The sequence below is a fragment of the Papio anubis genome, chromosome 2 (assembly GCF_008728515.1).
Source record: "Papio anubis isolate 15944 chromosome 2, Panubis1.0, whole genome shotgun sequence".
Lineage (NCBI taxonomy): Eukaryota > Metazoa > Chordata > Mammalia > Primates > Cercopithecidae > Papio > Papio anubis.
Window position 1 is genome coordinate 101,558,191 of NC_044977.1, and position 20,325 is coordinate 101,578,515.

Genomic DNA, 20,325 nt, shown 5'->3' on the forward strand with positions numbered 1-20,325 from the left:
CCAGATAGGCTAGGTGTGAAGTCAGCTATACCATCTGAGTCTGTACAAGTATATTCTATGATATTCACACAACAAAATCATATCCCTGCTGATAAGCAACATATGACGTTGCTGTGGTTTGAATGTGCCCCCCAAACGTCATGTGCTTTTCTGGAAACTTAATCCCCAATGTGGCAGTATTGAAAGTTAGGGCTTTTGAGAGGTGATTGGATCATGAGGGATCTGCCCTCATAAATGGATTAAACCACTCGTGGATGAATGGATTAATGGGTTATCATGGGAGTGGAACTGGTGGCTTCCTAAGAAGATGATGAGAGACCAGAGCAAGCATGTTAGCACAGTCGGTGCCCTCCGCTCCCCGTGTGATACCCTGCACTGCACTCTTCAAAGAGTTCCCCTTCTCCTGAGCAGAAAGGATCTCACCAGATGAGATCTCACCAGATCTCCTCCACCTTGAACTTCTCAGCCTCTAGAACTGTAGGAAATGTATGAATTACCCAGTTTCAAGTATTCTGGTATATACCAACAGAATACAGACTAACACAACCGAACCCAACTTTGGGCACATTGCTCAACCTCCTAGAGACTTATCTGTTACATGGGAATGTCACAATGCTTATTACAAAGGGCTACTGTGGTCATTCAATAAGAAAGCAAAAACCCTACAGAACCTAGCACAGAGCTTTTAATGCATGGGAGCTATTGTCATTGCCTCATTATTATCTCTACCATCACCCTTGAGGACAAAGGCACTCTCTTACTTCCTGCCTTCCCCAGCCCACCCTAGCTCAGAGCACATTAGTGTACCGTCACTGAATGAACCAGAAGGGGAAAATAAGTGAAGGTGGATGTCAGAGGTGTAACCTAGGTCCTTTTTTGAGGAAGAGGTCTGGGGCTTTACAGACCTGGAGCTCTTTCCTTTCTCCTTCTTCAGCCCCCACCAGCAGATGGCAGATAAAGAGCTTGAGTCCACTTGTCAATTACCTTGTTCAAAGTTTCTATCACAGCTTCTTTTTTATGGCTCTCGTAAACCTTTGCCAGCAAAAGCAAGCACTTAACATCATTCATCATGGATGGGATGTCTTGGACTGTTAAACGGAAACTCAAATTAGTGTTAGTTTGCTGGTTCCTGGGAAGCTGGGTTGGTGGGGAGGGCTGGGTTCAGGACTTCAGCTAATGGGGAATGGGGGAGGAGTATGTGTGCTCCAAATGCTAGAAATAGGTTAGAATGCTGCCTCACCAATGTCATGTTCCAGTGCCTGCTTCAAAACTTTTTCTGCTTTATTGATCTTCTTTAACTTTAGGAGCAGTTCGGCCAGATCGCAGCACAGAAAGTCCTGTCCATTAATCTTCTGGGCAGCCTCATAATACTCAATTGCCTTAGTGCAAACAATAAATATTAGCCTCTGGCCTAGTTCTGCACTTCAGTGCCAGACACCATGTTCCCCTCAGGAGCCATCACACCAGTGTGCCCCTCCAGAACATAGAAGCCTAAGGTGAAAAAGCACTCCTCCTACCTGGCACAGGGTGTAAGCCTCAGCTTGAGCAGGTGTGGTCAGCGGCAGAGAGTTGCTGAGTTCTCCCCTTGGCACCCCATTCAGCAAGGAGCTGAGTGAAAACTCAGCCACTCTCCTCCCATCCAGAGCTCCCCAGTCATGTACCGTCCTCCACCTTCCCTGCTAGGCTGGCCCTCCCTGCCCCTTCACACCCCAGCCCAGCCTGACCTCAGTATACTGGTGGGCCTTCACATAAGCTTGCCCAATCCTGCTGGCCAGGGAGGCATCGTGCGGGTTCTGTCTATAGGCCTCATCATAGACCTCCAGGGCCTTCTCGGGCTGGTGGGGAAAGTGTTTTTGGGTCTTCCTCTTCTCTGCCACTGGAGAAGGGAGACTGGGGGGCCACTTGGCAAGGCTGTGAGGCCTCTCACTTACCTCCAGAATGCTCATTAAAGCATCGCCCAGTAGCAGGCTGGTGTGGGGGCCAGGCAGATGTTCACAGAGCTCACTGCAAGCAAGAGTAACCAAAAGCTTATCTCAGGCTCGCACACACCTCATGTTCCTGAAATCATCTCCTTCACTTCCTTCCCACTGATTCTGGCTGACATTCATTCATTCAGCAATCAATACTTATAGAAAGTCCACTGTGCATGAGGCACTGTGTTAGCTACCTGAGTCAGGCTCTCCACATCCATCTCTGTAGTTAGGCCATGGCCAGGCCCTCTACCTGTTCCTCTCACTCTACCCGCTATCCCTTCAGATCCCTCTCCATGAGGCAGCCACGTCACTCTTTCTAAAACTCCAATCTGGCCATGCCTCCATACTGTTCACTGGTTTCCCACTGCTGGATAGCCTTCCCTACTCCCTCAGCAACTGCACCTCCCACTTTAAATTGCTTAGATGAAGCTCTGCCAGAAGAAAGGGATGAGGAAGGCGCCTTGGAGGTCCCAATGCCAAATCATACAGAGACAGCAGCTTGGAGCTTCAGTGTGTCTGCTCTGAGAACCAGGCCTACAGTCTCCTACCAGTATGTGCAAGCAGGTAAGCGAAGGGGGGGTGCAAGCAGGGCTCAGGGCCAGTTCAACTCTGTATCCTCAGAACTCATCCATGAACAGGGCTTACTGACCTTTCATGCTCAAACTGTAACCCATGGACAATTCCATACATTCATCAACTACACTCCAAGGACACATTCTGGAGACCCAGGTTGAAGAAATAACATCTGAAGGAAACATTCTCTAAGATACCATCAGAGAAGAAGCTGTCATTGTGCTACCTGTGGGGCTTACCGGTAACATCTGATGTAGAGGCGCCTGTCTCTGAGGGTCTGCAGGTAGACGTTGGCCATCTTCTCTCTGGCTTCCATGTAGCAGGACTGCTTGGGCGAGATGTTCCTTAGCATGTTCAGTGCCACGTCCACATTACCCTTGCTCAGGACCAAGTCCACGTTGGCAATGGTGATGCGGTTCTCTTCTGGTGTGCCGCCAAACTCATTGATGGTGTCCTGCATGACCTTGGTGGCCTCATGCTAAAACATGGGAATCAAACAGACCCTCCACTTGGTGCACAAGGAAACAGTGGGTGGAACCAAAGAACCTGGTTCCTGGGCCTACCCTGAGCCTGCAGTGTGCCCCAGTCCCCAGGGAGGAGAGCATGGCATTTCTTACTAGCTCCCCATTCAGCCGGAGGGCCTCCACCAGTTCCAATAAGATGGATGCCCGCTGGCTGGTCTGCAGACAGGGCCCGAGGAACTTCCTGCCTTCTTCCTTCTTCAGAGCTGGCAATTTGATGACCATTTTCAGTGTCTTTATGGCTTCTGGATAGTCTCCAGCCTTGTTGAGAGCCCTGGCCTTGATGAGGTGGTAGAGGGGGTGATCTCGGACCTAGGAGGAGCACAGCAGAGTGTGGGGCTCCAGTTCACTGCTGCTACTGCTGCTGCTCACAGCAGCCAGGTCAGAGAAGGCCTCAGGAGCCCACTGAGCCTACCCCTGCCTTTGGACCAGCAGAAAGATCTGTGGGACACAGCTAGCCCCTGGGGCTACTCTCAGAAGGCAAACAGGGGCCGCAGCTAGCTGGGTGTTGGGATGCTGAGAGGATGACAGGGCACCCACCTGGAAGTTGTGGCTGACACCCAGCTCTAAGCAGTGGAAGCACATGCCAAAGTTGCCCTGAGCCAAGTAGATCTGACACATGAGGAGATGAGCGTCCACGGAGGCGGGGTCCAGCTCCAGGCAACGCTGCAAGATGCTCTGGGCATTCTCTAGCTCTCCTAGAAATAATACACAAACCTCTACATGCAGGGTTCCCAAGGGGCTCCTAAGACCTGATATGCAAGGGCAGAATGAATTTTACATGTCCTGTTCTCCAGAAATATACAAAGTTGAGTATTTTAGCCAGTTTTGTTCTGCTTCACTCAGGGGTCCATTTCTAAAATTAAGACTACACAGTTGTTTCCTTGACTCTGACAAAAGCCAGGAAACTCAAACCTCAGTGTAACACCCTTCTTGTCTTTGTAACCCTCAGGGAGATAGCTAAGTTACTTCACTGCTCCATCCAGAAGCTCAGGGAAACATATTAAGTCTCAATTCCCACACCTAAGAGCAAACAAAACCTAGTAGTAACAGCAACTGTAATAGTTACAATTTATGAAGCTCCTGCTCTGTTTCAACACTTGCAAAGCACTTTAGAAAGTCTGATTTATTACTTGCCCAGCCCTGCAAGGTTGGTGCTATTGTTCTTGTTTTTTCAGATGTGGAACCTGGGGCTCCAGTGATGTAAGCCACTCAACTTGGAAGGGGCAAAGTTGGCATTTATGTCCAGACCTATTGGGTTCCTGAGCTTCAGCTCTGAACCCCCTGGCACTTGAGGGCTGAGGGGCCTCCCTGCAGACAGGCTGGCACTTACAGGGTGGTAGCAGCAGCCTAGGGGTTGGGTGTAGTGAGTTGGTAAGGGCACTCTCTTCCCTTGCAGTCAGGTCTCTCAACAACTCCTATTTGGGATCCATAACCTGGTGGGTAGGGAGCCCCTGCTTCTGGGTCCCAAGCTCCCTGCTCCTTCTTACGTGCTGTGGAAATGTGAAGAGGTCACCATGGCAACCTACGCAGCTGGAGACCTTGCTTTGGGCCCAAATCTGCTGGCAGATGCCAGCACCCAGGGTAAGTTCTCTCACCCTGGCCTTGTATCCAGGATACTTTGAAGCTGTGGGGAAACCTGGCATTCAAATGAACATAGGGAGGACCAAGGATGAAGACAGGAAAGCTCTCAGCACGAGTGCAACCCACACAATGCAATGCCAGAAGACAGATAAATGGCCACAGTATTCTGATCCCTTTGGACACCCCCAGACCACCAGAGATAAGCCTGGTTTCCAGGCAGGCAGGATGGGGTAAGAGGCCACAGGGAGATAGTACTTCAGGGGAGCGCTCTGCATCACAGAGGACAATAGAGCACTTACGGAAGGTTTTCCCTCTCCTTCCCTTTCTCTCCAGGGTCTGGGCCTGAGAAGGGAGAAGGTGAAAGGGCTCCTGGAGGCTCTGAAGACCTCATGGTACAGGGTTCTCACTTCTCCATGAGGCTTTTTTGGATAGCTTTTCGAAACTGCAACCCTGCCACCCCTGCATCACTTCCCTGCTTCAGCTTCTTCTATAGCGTTACCATGTTCTAACAAAAAAATACGATGTGCTCCCTCGTGGAGCTTGCATTGAATTGTCAATTTCCCCTTAATAGATGCAAACTCCATGAGGGAATTTTTGCCTATTTTTGGTACTACTGTATCTCAGAAGAAGTTCAATGACTATTACCAGCACAGATCAAGTGAGTAAATCCACAAAGGCCTAGGTGGGAGAGACCCCTGCTGGTGAGAGGTCAGGGAGCTTACTAGGGTTACTAGGGGATAGAGGCTGGCAGTGGGCAGGCCTGTAGGGGCATGTGCCTGTGTGTGCACAAATGTACATGTGTGCATGTGCATGTGTGTGTGTAGTACCCCAAGCAAGGGGTGTGTGTGTGTGTGTGTGTGTGTGTGTGTGTGTGTTTGCAGTATCCCAGGCAAGGAGCCTGTGGACACAAAGCTCCATCAGGTGTTTGCAAGGCCCCACCTGGCTGTCAGGACCCCACCCCCGCTCACCTGAGTAATACCTGACCTGAGCCATCAAATACAGGGGGTCGATCAGAGCTGGTGCTGCTTTGACTACAGGATTCAAGATCACGGCGACTTGTTTAAGAAGTGGAGACACGATCTGGCCTGGTAACCTGGGCTGTGGGAACACGGTGGTGGAGGTGGGAGTAGGTTTGCCCTATTCTAAGAGAGACTCCTGGAGCTCTCAGAAAACGCTCTCAGTGAAGGAATTTTGCTTCATTCCACACTTATTTATTATCCTCTGTATCATCTAGTGCTTGGTTTTGTTCACTGTGGTGTCCCCAGTACAGAGAATGGTATCTGGCACTCAATAAATATTTGCTGAATGACTCATTACAAGGCACTGGGAGGATATTAAGGTATATAAAAATATGATCCTTGGTCACAAAGAATCCTGACTGGCTGGAAGAGCAGGACAAACAAGTAAAGACTAACATACTTCTTAGGGGGCTTCTGCGGAAAAGGAAGCCAAGCTCTTGTCTCGGATAAAAGCAGGGCCATGGGCTGGTGCCCTGTTCTTCCAAATGTGGTCCCTAGACAAGCAGCATCCATATCACTTGGGAACTTGTTAGAGATGCAGGATTTTAGACCCCCCTATAGAGTCAGAATCTGTACTGGAACAACCTCCCAGGTGACCTGTGTGCTGTATGTTCAAGTTTGAAGAGCACTGGGCTCCCCAACTGGGCCAAGTAAGGTCACAAGTAAGGATGCCTCTGTCCTTCAGGTGGGCACCATCCAAACCTGTACTCTAGACCCCCACCATGAAGATAGGCCTTCCCCTAACCTGTTTGGGGCAGAAGAGCAAGTACTCCTTAGCAATGCAGACCAGGAAGTAGGGGTCCAGCTTTTCAAAGTACTCAGAGCCAAGAGGAAGGCCTTGCATGCTGGAGAAGTGAAGCTCCACTGCCTCCTTCAGGAGCGCTGTGGTCTCTTGCTCCCCCTTGTGCTTCTTAGACGTCAGGAGGGCTTGGAGGAAAATTAGCACCTGTGGAAGACAGGACTGAGTCTCAGTACCAATGCCAGCCTGGGCAGAGTTGATAGGCAAGGGCAAAGTGAAGGTCCAGGTAACCTTGGCTGCTTTCTATTGGAAATCAGGGGTGGGAGGACAGCAAAGGACATCGTCCTGGAGCAACCCATGGCCCCAGGGAGCTCTGACCTCAGACTTCCCAAGGGACTTCTGCACCTCCTTCAGGAATTCCAGCTGGTGCTCAGCTTCCTCCAGGTGGCCTTCTAAGATATGACACAAGATGATCCCTGTAAATGGGACAAAACAATGATGAGTAGCTAGCCCTGAAGCACAGCCAGCAGCCCATCAGGTCAAGGAGCATGAGTAAGACAGTGGAAGGAAGGTGTCTCAGCATAGGGAATCTTTTCCAACATTTCTACAAACTTAAAGAGAAATACATGCTCATGCTCAAGACTTCAAACCCTAAGGCAATACAGAAAAACATCCCTAGCTCATGTTCTGGCTTTAACAATGTCTCTCTCTAGAAATAACCACTAGGAAACATTTGAGGTATAATATGTTACTACTATATAGACACCTCAGACATATATATTTATATGTACACACAAGCATACCAATGGGTTTAAAAACACACACATCCACAAAGGGAATCAAATTTCACATACACCATTCTACAATCTGCTTTTTTTTTTTTTTTTGAGACGGAGTTTCGCTCTTTTTCCCAGGCTGGAGTGAAGTGGCATGATCTTGGCTCACTGCAACCTCCGCCCCTCAGGTTCAAGCAATTCTCCTGCTTCAGCCTCCTGAGTAGCTAGGATTAAAGGCATGGCCACCATGCCTGCCTAATTTTTGTATTTTTAGTAGAAACGGGGTTTCACCATGTTGGCCAGGCTGTTCTCGAACTCCTGACCTCAGGTGATCCAATTGCCTCAGCCTCCCAAAGTGCTAGGATTACAGGCATGAGCCACCACGCCCGGCCACAATCTGTTTTTTTAACTTTGTATATGATAGTCATATTTTTCCATCTCTTCATACAAATCTACCCCATTCTCTTTGATGACAACATAATATTTGACTGTGGATGTAACAATTTATTTAACTATTGCCCTACTGAAGGACATCTAATTTCACATTTACTTTGTTTTCAGTATTTAAATACTACAATGCTATGATGAACATTTACATATGTTCAAATTCCTGAGGGAGAGCTGATGAGTCACAGAGCACATATATTTAAAATGCTGACAGATAAGGCCAACTTGCCCTCAAAGATACCTGAACTTATATTACTATCAAGAATTTAAAATATCCTTTCTTCATAATCTCAAACATGCTGTAATTTTTGCCAGTCTGAAACATGGAAAGTAACTAGTTTTCATTCACCACCTTTTTTTAACTATTAGGGAGAATGAACATCTGTTCATATTTCCAATATAGCCTTTTCCTTTCTACTGTGAATTTTCTGTTCACAGCCTGCCTGGTTTTTTTGGAGGGGGTGATTTTTTTTTCCTCTTTATGTTTTCTTAACCTTTGTTGCAAGTGCTTTCTATTAGTTTGCCATTTATCCTTTAACTATTTTTACAGTATCTTGTCAGGTAGTAATTTTAAGCTTTTATGTAGTCAAATAGGTAAAATGTTTTCCTTTGCGGCTTCTATTTTTTTTTTTTTTTTTTTTCATGTAGAGCCACAAAGCCAAACTTTGCAGCTTCCAAGTTTGGAGTTAGGCTTAGAATCCTCAGGGAAACCCATGTTTCATTTAATTTTTATGTTTAATACTTAATTCAACTGAAATTTAAGTATGGTGTAAGATGAGAACTTACCTTTATTTCTTTTTCATAATGGATAGCAGGGTATCCAACTAGGAGTTACTGAACAACCTATCAGCTTGAAATAAGGCCTGTTACATCCCATTTATCTATTTGCTTATCCCACTCAGTGCTGGCCTCAAAGGGACTTAATTACTGTGGTTTTGTGATATGTTTTGATGTTGGGAGGACAAATCTCACATGTTTGAAGCAAGCTATTCTACTTGTACAGATATTTCTTTGCTACTTTGGCATATTTATTCTTGACTATCTTCCTAATCACCATCTTAGTTTTCAGTTATATCCATCCCACTATTTGACCCATCTATGCAATTTTTTACCTTACAACAATATTTTTGATTTTTGGCAACTCTTTTTTGTTCCTGTACCTTTTTCATAGTAGCATGTTCTTTACTTATTGCCATAATAGCCTCTCCAAACATTGAAGAGGTTTTGGGAGGAAAAGTCTTTTCTGTACTAGCCTTAACTCTGCTCCTCAGAGGGCTACTGCTTTATATGTTCCACTCGGCCGATCTTTCAGACTGCTAGCAGATTTATAAAGGAAGGACAGCAAGTAGGCACATTTCACACACTGTTAACGTCACTGATTCTGCCAGACTGGACAGAAAATACGGTGACTCCAGGACATACGAGTGGGCTCGCTTGGACTGGGAGAGAGGACAGACATCCTGACCAGTGGACTTTCCTCTGGCTAACCACTGGGGCTCTCCCCCTTGAAGGAGGAAGTAGGGAAGGACTCAGCCTGGTGGAGGAACATTCTAGGGAATTTTGCTTTTGTGCTGAGCAGCCAAGTCCTTTTGTCCTTCATATCCCTGGTTATGGTGGGAAATCATCCAGAGCACTGCTCCTCTCCCTCCTGCCCCAACACCCAATACACACCTCCTGGATTCTAGTCTCTGGCCGGGGCACGGTTCCAATAATCCTATAATCGCTTTCACTGCCCTGTGGCATGCTTTCACATTCAGCCTCTGGTGACCCTGAGCTCGTGTTTTTTAGTTTTTGTTTTTCCTGGAACTCTTTGGGGAAAGCTGGTCTACTAAATTCTTTAGCTAACCCATCTCTGCCTATGTTGGTTTATGGGTTTCTAGATCTGCTTGGAATTCCCATGTATTTGATACCATTTGCCTTCCATCTTCTAGAAATGTGAAATTCTTCAAAGTTTCTGGTCTATGGAAGGTATTTTTCTGTTTCTAAGGCTGCAATGTATTCCTTTTTTTTTTTTTTTTGAGGTGGAGTCTCACTCTGTGGCCCAGGCTGAAGTGCAGTGGCACCATCTCGGCACATATCAACCTCTGCCTCCCGGGTTCAAGTGATTCTCTGGCCTCAGCATCCCGAATAGCTGGGATTACAGGTGTCCTCCACCACGCCTGGCTACTTTTGTGTTTTTAGTAGAGATGGGGTTTCACCATGTTGGCCGAGCTGGTCTCGAATTCCTGACCTCAAATGATCTGCCCACCTCAGCCTCCCAAAGTGTTGGGATTACAGGCATGAGCCACCACGCCCGGCTAATTACCTTTTAAAGATATCTTTCATTATTTTCATGGGATTTGGGGACAGAGGGCAAGCATGGATTTGAGGGGGTCAGCCTGACATGTTGAACCAGAAGTCAAGATAAACTACTCTGATAACTGTGCTATGCAGATGAGGATCCTAGAGTTTAGAAAGGAGAAGTGACTTGGCCCCAAACACACAGCCCCTCAGGGCCAGGGCAAGAGCCAGCCTGCCTTGAGCACTGGATCACACAACTTCCTCAACCCAAAGCAAACACTGCCGTTTCAGAATTCACCACAGACCATAGAGTAGGGGGCTTTAAAAAATGTGTAAAATGGAAATGGCGTTGTAGAAAGTTCATTTGACATTTACAGAAAGGATTTTTAAAATCACCTGGACAGACAGGGAAATATATAATTCTCAGAGCTACTCTTTTTGGTGGTTTTTCAGCTCACAGCCCTGGAGGAGGGTCTGCAGAGGTGAATCTAGAGGCTCTGCATGTGCGGATTGGTGGTGAGTAGAACTGCCTCCAACCCCGAACTGGGCAGCCTGAGAAGAGGCAGGGCCCACTGAGTGTAAGGTTCAGCCTGTCAGTCTTCTGGGGCAATCAGTGTAGACAGACGGTGGAGGTCTAGTGGAGATCAGAGTGACTCTGATCATACCTCCGAGCATTCCTGTGCCTCCTACATCCATACTTGTGGATTCCCAGAAAGATACCCCATCATACATCGTACCCCAAAATTCACATACCCCCCAAGGAGAATGCTTTCCAGCACCTCTCTTCTGGACCCGTGGAAGCTGCCCGGTTTGGCTCCCGACACCCAGCCCCGAACCCTGCCCTGCCTGCATATACCTGTCAAACCAGCCATGCCGTCCTTGTCCAGTTTCATGGCTTCTGTGTACCACAGCAAGGCCTCTTTCACTTGGTTCTTCAGGATGAAGAAATAGCCCAGTTCTGTGGCCACATGGATGTAGGAGGGGGTGGCCATGAAGGTGCGCTCGATGAAACTACACACTAGTCCTAGAATCACCTGGTGACTCCCACACTGCAAGAAACAGGAAGGTGGGAATTGGGAGACCAGTCAGTCCAGCCTGTATCAGCAAGGTCATGTCAGAAATGGGGGACACTTTGGTAGGCAGGGCTGGGTAGGCCCAGGAGAGCCCAAGAGGTACCCTGTGTCTAGGCAGCTGGGTCTGTGTTGCTGTCTGGCTCCCAAGGAACCTCTCACTGGCCACATCTGTGGAACCTGCCTCTAGCCACAGGGTCCTCTGAGGGACCTATCCCCTGTCTGACCACAGTAATTGGTCTAAGGAGTCACCAAGAAGTTTTTCAAAAATTGAAGCTGAATGAAAGAACTTCTTTGTGTCCAGTAATAAGAAGGGGCCCCAAAGGCTGCCATCAGCCATGTTCCCTGCCATATGTGGAGAACAAGGCAGAGAGAATCCGATACACAGAGGGAGAGATGGTGTCTATGCAACTCCACAGTTCTGGTTCCTGAGGTCCCAGAGTTGCCTTCATTCTTATAGCAACTACTTCTAGTAAATCTTGCTTTGGGGCTGAAGAGTCTAAAAGAGACACAGATTTGTTGGCAACCTGGTCTAGTTGGACCTTCCCTGATGCTTGAGAGGCCTAGGCAGGCCAGCCTTCTCAGGCCACTTCCACACAAAAGAATATGGGAGCCAGGCACCCAGGCACTGGAGGCCAGAGCTGGGTATGGTTCTGCTGCATAACAGCGGCAATACCACCCACTTTCCCCAAATAAGGCACAGCCTACTCCAAAAGTACTTTCAGACCCTGTCTCCCTGATCTTCATGGCATCTCTGAGGGGGCACCTAGGCTAAGGACGTAGAACCCACATGTCACAGTTATCAGCCAGAGGCAAGTAGGTGCAAGAGGCTATGAGCCACTACCCCAAAAGGACAAGTTTGAGCCAGAAGGGAGGGGCAAGGCACTCAAGGAGTTTCCTGGGGGAGCACAGGTCTCCTCTAAGGAAAGCAGGGAGAAGCACCATTTCAGAACCAGGAAAGAACCTTCTTACCAGTCGGCTAACCACAAGAATTTTTTTAAGATGGAGGCTTGGATTTTCGGGCTCCCTTGTCTCTAGTGCCTTAATCAGATTTCTAACATGATTGGTAGCCTGCAGGGACAAAACAGAATGTCAACATGCAAGGTGCAAGGTCAGAGTTGGGCCGTGGTTCTCAACCCTGGCTGCATAGTAGCATCAGCTGGGAGATTTAAAAAATGCCCATGCCCAGGCACAACCCCCCAGAAATTCAGATTTAAGTGAATTGGAGTGGCCCACGCATTAGCATTACTTCAAAGGCCCATAGGTGGAGCTCCTGGGGACATTATTCACCCAGAGCTGGCACTGCCCCTCTGTTCCTGAATTTGTTTTTTTTTTTTTCTTTTTTTCTCTTTTGACTGCTCCTTATGGAGCAGGGCTAACCCATAGAGTAGCCCTGTTCCCGAGTTTGTGAAGAGAAGCTGCCTTTTCAGACCCACCCAGGCAGAGCCAGTAGCTAGCCCTCACTGTGTCCATAGTGCAGCCTGCCAGGCCAGCAGCAAACTAACTGTGCTGGCCCAGAAGCCTCTGCTCCATTTTGACATGAGTCAAATGTAAGTCAGTATAACGATCCGAACTTTCCAAACTTTCCTGTCCAACACATGAAAGGTCAGAAAGGTTAGGCAATTGGTCTGAGGTCACCCAGTCACCTAGGTCACTGACAGATTCCAAAGCTTAGGTTCTTTCCCACTCCCCACCCAGGAGTAAGGAATTCTTAGTTCCCAGCTGCAGAGGAGTGCCAAAAGCAAAACCCAGGATGGTATGGGTCCACTCTGTTCAGTAAGCATGAACAAAATTAGAACTGGGTAGTCAGCTCGGGGTCGGAGGTAGGCCCCGAGGTTTGAAGTAGGAGTAAAAGAGGGGCTAATGCTAAATTCCAGTTAGCTAAATGCTAAGTCTGCCCTTGGGATTAACTTTCAGACCAGGCCCCAGGAAGGTATGCTTAGGGATCTTGGGTCACAGGGAGCTGAGGTTAGTCCTATTCTCTTATTCCTACCCAGAGACGAAAAGGGCTGGGGCCCTTTTTGTGGGTTCCTCCCAAATACGGACTTTCCCCTCTACCTCATCCCATCCCACAAAACCCACAATCTCAGAGCTGTGCAGAAGGAACCAGAAGCTTCCCCTTCCCACCATGACCCCTTAGAGACTCTTGGTTTGCCATGCTCTCCACAGAGGCAATATATTTCACTGATCTAAAAGGCAATGCTTTGGCTAAAAACACAACCTCTTTTTGAAAATGAGAACTTGTCTGGGTATTGGAGTTTCACTAAGAATTCTAGGTGTTTCTGACTGCATTTGAGGGCTATTTTTGGTTTCTCTGGAAAACTACAAGACTTACGAACATGTTTGGGGCCCAGAATTACCTGGCCAATGCCTGAGCAGTTCCAACTATCCCCTAAAAAAATGGCATTTCCTGAATTCAGAAATACTACCATGACTTCTACTATCAGTTAACATTGATGAAATTACTGTAGTGTGAAAGGGACTGTTCCAAACTCTCCCACTTCTTATCACATTTAGTCCTGTGTGGAATTCTGTCTATTTTACAAACAGGAAGCCTGAGGCTTATCCAGGTGGGGACACCTGCCAAGGCTTCCACAGATAGCACAGGGCAGAGCCTAGCATCAACCTCACTGCCTGATGCTGCCTGACTCCCAAGCTACACAACCCAAAGAGTCAAACCAGAGCAGGCCTCCTTGGCAGCGAGTATAGGGGTGGGTAGGAAAGAGGAAGCTGAGATCCAGGGGCTCTGTACAAAGGCTTTGGGTCAGGTGCACAGGTTATGAAGGGTTCCTCCCTGACTTTGTTTCAAGGCTCACCTTCTGAGTCTTCAAAGAACTTACTGTGGTCATGTTTCCTTCTCTTGCAAGCTCATGCACAGCTAGAATTTGGCAGGCATCAATATTGCTTTCATCTTTTTCTAGGATTCTGAAGGAAGAAGAGGAGGCACATGAATTGAGGGTATTGATAGGCAAGGCTGGGATGGTGAGTTGGCAACTTCTGATTGTCTTTGAATATCCATTCTCCCCTCTTCTTTTAATAATAGAACTCCCAAATTAGCCAGACATAAGCTGCGCAGAATAAAGATGACATTTCCCAGCCTCTCTGTGCAGCTTACATTTGGCCATGTGACAAAGGTCTGACCTACAGGATAGAAGTGCAAGTGAGGGGTGTGCTATCCAGTTGTGCCCCACCAGCATGCCTTCCCTCCTGCCTACTGTCTGGAATGTGGACCATGTGAGCATTATCCTAGGAATAGCAGAGCAACAAGACAGAGGGGCTTGGGACTCCCCAGAGTTAAGCTGTTATCCCAGCCCTGAGCCACCAACAACTTTACCTGGAGGAAGAATAACCTTTTATGTTATTTAAGTTGTGTATCTGAGGGTCTTTGCCACAGAAACGTATTCATAACCCAACTAGCCAGACATGACCATGGTGCCAGAGTCTGGAGGTGGCCAGAAAGGTACTTGGGGGGCAGTCACTTTAAGATGGAAAAGGAACCTAGGTTTCAATTCTGTCCCATTGTGAAGCTATAGCTTCTGACCATACTATGAGGTTTTCGATATTCCATTTCTTTATAGAAAGATTCTTTCCCATTTTTCAGCCTGTCAGGGAATGACTTTCTGCTTAATAGTAGGTTCGTCTAATTCACACACTAAATTCCAACATGATTAGGCACAATCAGCACTGAAAAAGTTCTAACCATTTCTGATGCTTCTGAGAGCACTGTAAACCTCATACATTTGAGAATTAACAAAAACTGCAACATACTTTGAAAAACTTATAGACCAAAGAAGAATCTGAATAGATATTAGAAAATTCTTGGAGCCAAATGATATAGAAAAATATTACATATCCAAATGGGTAGACTCTGCAAAAATGGTACCTTGAGGGACACCCACAGACTTCAATGCTTATATTCTAAAGTAAAATTGGTAGAATGGTTGAGACCGGCATCCAAATTAAGAGTCAGAAAACAGGCCAGGCATGGTAGCTTATACCTGTAATCCTAGCATTTTGGGATTCTGGGGTGGGAGGATTGCTTAAGGCCAGGTGTTCAAGACCAGCCTGGCAACACAGTGAGATCCTATCTCTACAAATTAAAAAATAAAACCGAAAACTAAAATTAAAAAAAAAAAAAGAGAATACAATAGCAGAATACCTTGGAAAAAAGTAGTTGGTAGGAAATAATAAAGTTAAGAACAGAAATTAGGCTGGGTGTGGTGACTCACACCCATAACCCCAGGACTTTTGGAAGCAGAGGCAAGAAGATTGTTTGAGCCCAGGAGTTTGACAGCTGCTTGGGCAACATAAAAAAAAAAATAAACTTATAAAAAGAAATAGCTGGGTATTGTGGTGCTTGCCTGTAGTCCTAGCTTCTTGAGAGGCTGAGATGGGAGGATCACTTGAGCCCAGAGGTTCAAGGCAGAAGTGAACTATGATTATGCCACTGCACTCCAGCCTAGGCAACAGAGCAAGACATTCCCCCCCCGCAAAAAAAGGGGGGGCAGAAATTAATAAATTAGAATACACAAAGAATATAATATAGAACTTATAATACAAAATTTCTATTTTATTAGAATATAATAGAAAGGAGCTACAAAACTCAAAGCTGGTTCTTTAAAAAGGCTAATAAGAGAGGCAGACTTTTAATATTAATGAAGAAAAGAAAGAAAAAATATATTAGGGATGAAAACAGAAACACACCTTTATAGAGCAGAGTTTTAAAAATCTGAGGGGCCGGGAGCAGTGGCTCACGCCTGTAATCCCAACACTTTGGGAGGCCAAGGCGGGCGGATCATGAGGTCAGGAGATTGAGACCATCCTGGCTAACATGGTGAAACCCCGTCTATGCTAAAAAATACAAAAAAATTAGCCAGGCGAGGTGGCGGGCGCCTGTAGTCCCAGCTACTCAGGAGGCTGAGGCAAGAGAATGGTGTGAACCCGGAGGCAGAGCTTGCAGTGAGCCGAGATCGCACCACTGCACTCCAGCCTGGGCGACAGAGCGAGACTTCGTCTCCAAAAAAATCGAAAAAAAAAAAAAAAAATCTGAGGGAATTCTATGAATCCCACTAACTAGGAAAGCTTCCATGAGGGAACACGCTGGGGCACTGGATTCAATCTGTTGGCCCCAAACACTGTCTCCCTTCACATGGGCACAGCAGGGCCAGGGCCGGGGAGGCCACAAACACCCACATATGGCTTCAGCCAGGTGCTTCCAGGTGAGCTGCTGGCCTGAGACCTAGCCTCCAAAGCAAGCTCCTACGAAGGCCAGGTCTACACTGTGAGAAAGGGAAGCTGAGGTCCACACAGGCATTAGCAGCTTGTGTGTGGCGCCTGTGGGCTGGGCAGGATAGAGACATGTTTGATTTGCCACCAGCACCTCTCTATAAGATTCAAGTTCCAGCCATCAGCGGAGGAATTAGGATTCTTCCCAAGGGAAGGAAGAAGTTTGATTATATGCTTTTTTTTTTTTAGACCTGTGCTATATATTTCCCTATAATTCAGTTACAAGTCATAGTGATAACTCATGGGCCATTAACTCCTACTGGGAAAAAAATGAAGATGATACATTTTAGAATGATTGTGATAAAAATAAAGTGTTAGAGTTTATTTTTATTTATTATTATTATTTTTTGAGACAGGGTCTTATTCTGTCACCCAGGCTGGAGTGCAGTGACACAATCACAGCTCACTGTAGCTTCAACCTTCCTGGGCTCAAGTGATTCTCCCACCTCAGCCTCCCTAGTAGCTGGGACTTCAGGTGCACACCACAATGCCCAGCTGATTTTATTTTTTTATTTTCTGTAGAGACAAGGTCTCACTATGTTGCCCAGGCTGGTCTTGAACTTCTGGGCTCAAGCAATCCTTCTGCCACAGCCTCCCAAAGTGTTAGGATTACAGGCATGAGCCCACTGTGCCCATTAGAGTTTAAAGAGACATTTTTTTTTTTTTGGCTCGCCAAAAGCCTTGCATCAAATATCCTCCCAAAAGCCGTTTTCATTTTTCTTCACAATGCTTCCAGATCACTCTATACTTGGTATCTGGTTTCTACACGCCCAATAACTCCTGAAATCTGCTCTCTGGTTTATGTACCCAGTCTGCTGCTAAAACACTTCTCTCAAAGTCACCAGTGACTTTTTTCCCCTAAAGTTTTTATTAAGGTATACCATACTCATAGTTTAAAAAAAAACTTAATAATGAAATATATTCTAGTCTTATTCTCCTGCAGTCTTCACAGCCACTGCTTTCTACCCTGGAACTCTTGCTTTAGTTCTTTCAATGGGTCCTTCCCTGCCTCTTGTTGTTTAACAAGCCTTTACCCTCTATTTCTTGATTTAGCCATCACAGGCCACAGCTCCTAGCCTCATGTTATGATGTGTATTTCGTTTGCTTGCACACCCGTCCCCCGTCTCCTCCTCATCCCAATTTGGCCATAGCACAATTCCCAGTTCCTCTATGGGCGATATTTACCTTTCCGCCTTGTTTTCCTGCCTCACCATCTTATAAGATGGTAACATACGTGTTAGCATCCTTGTCTTGGAAAGAAAGGAAGCTGCACGGTTGGGCAGTAACTCACCTATGTCCCATTTCTACTGTCTGCTCCCAGTCCTGCCGAGCTAAGAACAGCTGCATCTTCAGGACGAGGGCTGGCAGGAAGCTCCCTGAAGTCACAGTGATCTGGTTCACCACCTCCAGGGCCTCTGAGTAGTTCTGCTGCATCATGAAGTACATTGCCTGTTGGGAGCCAGACAGCAGAGCCTCCATGAAGGGAGTGCCCATGAAGGGAGTTTGTTGGAGGGGGGTTGTCTCAGTGTCTCCATGAAAACAGGAACAGAACCTGACACATGGGCACTGCGGGTCCTCTCAGCTGGGCCAGTAGCCCCTCAAAGTCCCCGGGAGAAAGAGTGACATATCAAGGTTTACAACAGTCTTGGGTTCTTGGACAGGATGAACAGGGGCTTTGGGGACATAGCTAAGCCCCAAGCTTGGGAAACTTAGCAGGCCTGGGATAGGGCAAGCCCATGTGAGGTTACCCTGAAGGCGAGAGGTGAGGTCACTGGGCACTTTCCAGTTCCATAAATTTTCCATTCATTTCCCATTCACTTTTCTGTATTGCATCACTGAAATTGCTTGCCAAGGCCCAGTTTAGCAATTCTGAGTCAGTTAGGGTTTTCTGGCAAATACTTCTATCGCAAGGTTGTGGAGTTTTTTTGTTGTTGTTCTGTCAAGGCCTATTGGGCTGCGGTCATGGCCTCTGCAGGCAAACACCAGCCACTAGGTTCTCCTCAAACAGTCACGACACAGGTGCCCTAAGGGCCAGGGGGCAATGCTTCTAAAAGACTTGAAATTGGACTCTGAAAGGAGGGCTTCCCTCAGACCTACAGTAACCCCCATTAAGAGACTTGTCATTAAAAACAAGAGGATTATTCTGTATAATGAAGATTTTTGTACAAATGTGTTCACTGAAAAACTTTAAGTGCATAACCAGAAACAATCCCAATATCCAAACAATAGGGGACCGGGTTGGTAAATTACATTATGCCCATACAATAGAAGACTGGCTTTACATCTATGTTCAAACTGACATTTTGAATATTACACAAAGACAATATTACATGAAGAAAAACAAAGTAAATGACAATATGCCCTAGGGTGAAAACTACATTATATACCAACACTGTGACCCACCCCCCTACCATCAGGAGCAGGAGAGTTGGTGACTGATGGCTCTCAATGGAGCCTCCCTCCAGGGATCACCCATGGTTGAAGGGAGCTGCTTTGTCCCAGGTCACACCTGTCCCTGGGGCAGCCCACCTCCAGTGTCAGGGCACTGACGGGGAGCTCACTGAAGGGGCTTCCCAGCTCCAGAGTTCCTCACAGAGTTGGCTGCGGCCTTTGCTGTGACTGTTCACAGCCAGCCTTCTCTTTCCACAGATGCTGGCCCCAAGGGTGCTCTGTGATAAGCTGGCTCACAATAATCTCCATCGCTTTCTGCCACCCAGAAAGCCAACCTAACACACACCCTGGACCCAAGTATAGAAAGAAGACTAGAAGACATTGCCCTAAAATACTAACACTTGTCTTGGAGCAGTAAGACTAAGCCTGCCATTTTAATTCATCTGTTGACTTTTTTCAGGCTTCTGTTTTCTTAAATAAGTACATACTCTTTTATAATAAAAAATATACAAACAGAAGAAAATATGAGGACATTTTTTCTCTCAAAGATTAATTCCATGAGGCTCACAAGAGAAAAAAGAAACTTAAGATCAGAAAATACAGAACATATAAAATATATACCTCCCTTTTCTTACGGCACACTAAATGAATTTAACAGGTAGAAAGAGGTGAAATGGGAAGGTCAAAATAAAAGAAGGGAGAAAGGCATTGAGTGAAACTAACACAGAGGCAGACAGAAAGCCTGAGAGGGTCAAGGAAGGACAGACCTTCAGATAGTGACCCTGAGAAGACCCCCATGCAAATGAGACAGAAACTCAGATCAACCAGGAAGAATTTGAGACGTAGAGTGGACCTTGGACTGCTGTGTAACCCTGGGTTGGCTGCTGAACCTCTCTGGGCCTCTGCTCTTCATCTACCAGATGAGGCATCTGGAGACTGAGGTTTTGGCCTGGGGGTACCTGGTGGGTCTCTGGTTCCAGTGGCCTAGCCAGGAATACTTCTACCTCTCCCTTTCCCACTGCCCACCTTTCCCATCAGCCCCAGCACATCTTTGGTGTCCTGAATTCCTTGTTCCAGGTACTCAATGGCTTTCTTCGCAGTGTGGGGCTTGTCTGAGGTGAGGTCCACCCAGCCTCTGAGCACGTAGGCCTGGATGAGAACAAGATGAAAGATGAAGTCCTTGGTTCCGCACAGCTTCAACCCAGCATGCACATGATCCACCCTTTGCCACCCAACACCCTGAGGCCCCGCCAGGCACAGCCCCATGCAGATCTCAGGGCAGCTGGCTCTTTCTCACGGCCAGGTCTCCCATTGTTGCTTTGTTTGGAAATGCCCTGGATAGCACCCCTCCCACTCCCAACCAAACCCCTGCACCTGATGTCCATTACCACTCGGTACAACTCAGCCTCAGAGGCCCCTGCTTAGGAGACCTCCTTCCCTGTACCCTTACAGCTCTCCATAACCCTTACTGAGGCACACTCACCTATCCTGTCATTGCCTGTTTACACTGGGGTCAGTAGCCAACATGGGGGCCTACTCAGGGCCACTCTTGATCTCTCCACTTCTTAGGCCAGCACAAGGCCTGGCCCTGCATAGGAAGCCCAGGAATGCCCTCTGAGTGGGTGAGCAGGAGCCATTCTGAGCTCGTGGACCTCGCTGGTTCCAT

The 20,325-nt window shown here is 47.1% G+C and overlaps 1 protein-coding gene across 7 annotated transcripts in view; it reads right to left on the minus strand.

Moving 5' to 3' along the window:
- Nucleotides 1–20,325, minus strand: part of TTC21A (tetratricopeptide repeat domain 21A) — a 31,652-nt gene that overhangs the window by 6,919 nt on the left and 4,408 nt on the right. For all 7 annotated transcript variants that reach the window (XR_001899885.2, XM_009201160.2, XM_009201158.2 and 4 more), the window contains exons 5-19: nt 19,686–19,808; nt 17,560–17,717; nt 13,823–13,907; nt 11,955–12,053; nt 10,769–10,961; nt 6,788–6,885; nt 6,416–6,616; nt 5,620–5,749; nt 3,608–3,765; nt 3,164–3,379; nt 2,786–3,024; nt 1,932–2,004; nt 1,725–1,835; nt 1,241–1,379; nt 985–1,088 (exon numbers count right to left, since the gene is read on the minus strand). Coding sequence is in view for 6 of the 7 variants with exons in the window: in XM_009201160.2 (XP_009199424.2) it covers nt 985–1,088; nt 1,241–1,379; nt 1,725–1,835; nt 1,932–2,004; nt 2,786–3,024; nt 3,164–3,379; nt 3,608–3,765; nt 5,620–5,749; nt 6,416–6,616; nt 6,788–6,885; nt 10,769–10,961; nt 11,955–12,053; nt 13,823–13,907; nt 17,560–17,717; nt 19,686–19,808 (2,127 nt within the window). In the remaining variant the exon portion in view is untranslated. The remainder of the gene's footprint in view (nt 1–984; nt 1,089–1,240; nt 1,380–1,724; nt 1,836–1,931; nt 2,005–2,785; nt 3,025–3,163; nt 3,380–3,607; nt 3,766–5,619; nt 5,750–6,415; nt 6,617–6,787; nt 6,886–10,768; nt 10,962–11,954; nt 12,054–13,822; nt 13,908–17,559; nt 17,718–19,685; nt 19,809–20,325) is intronic.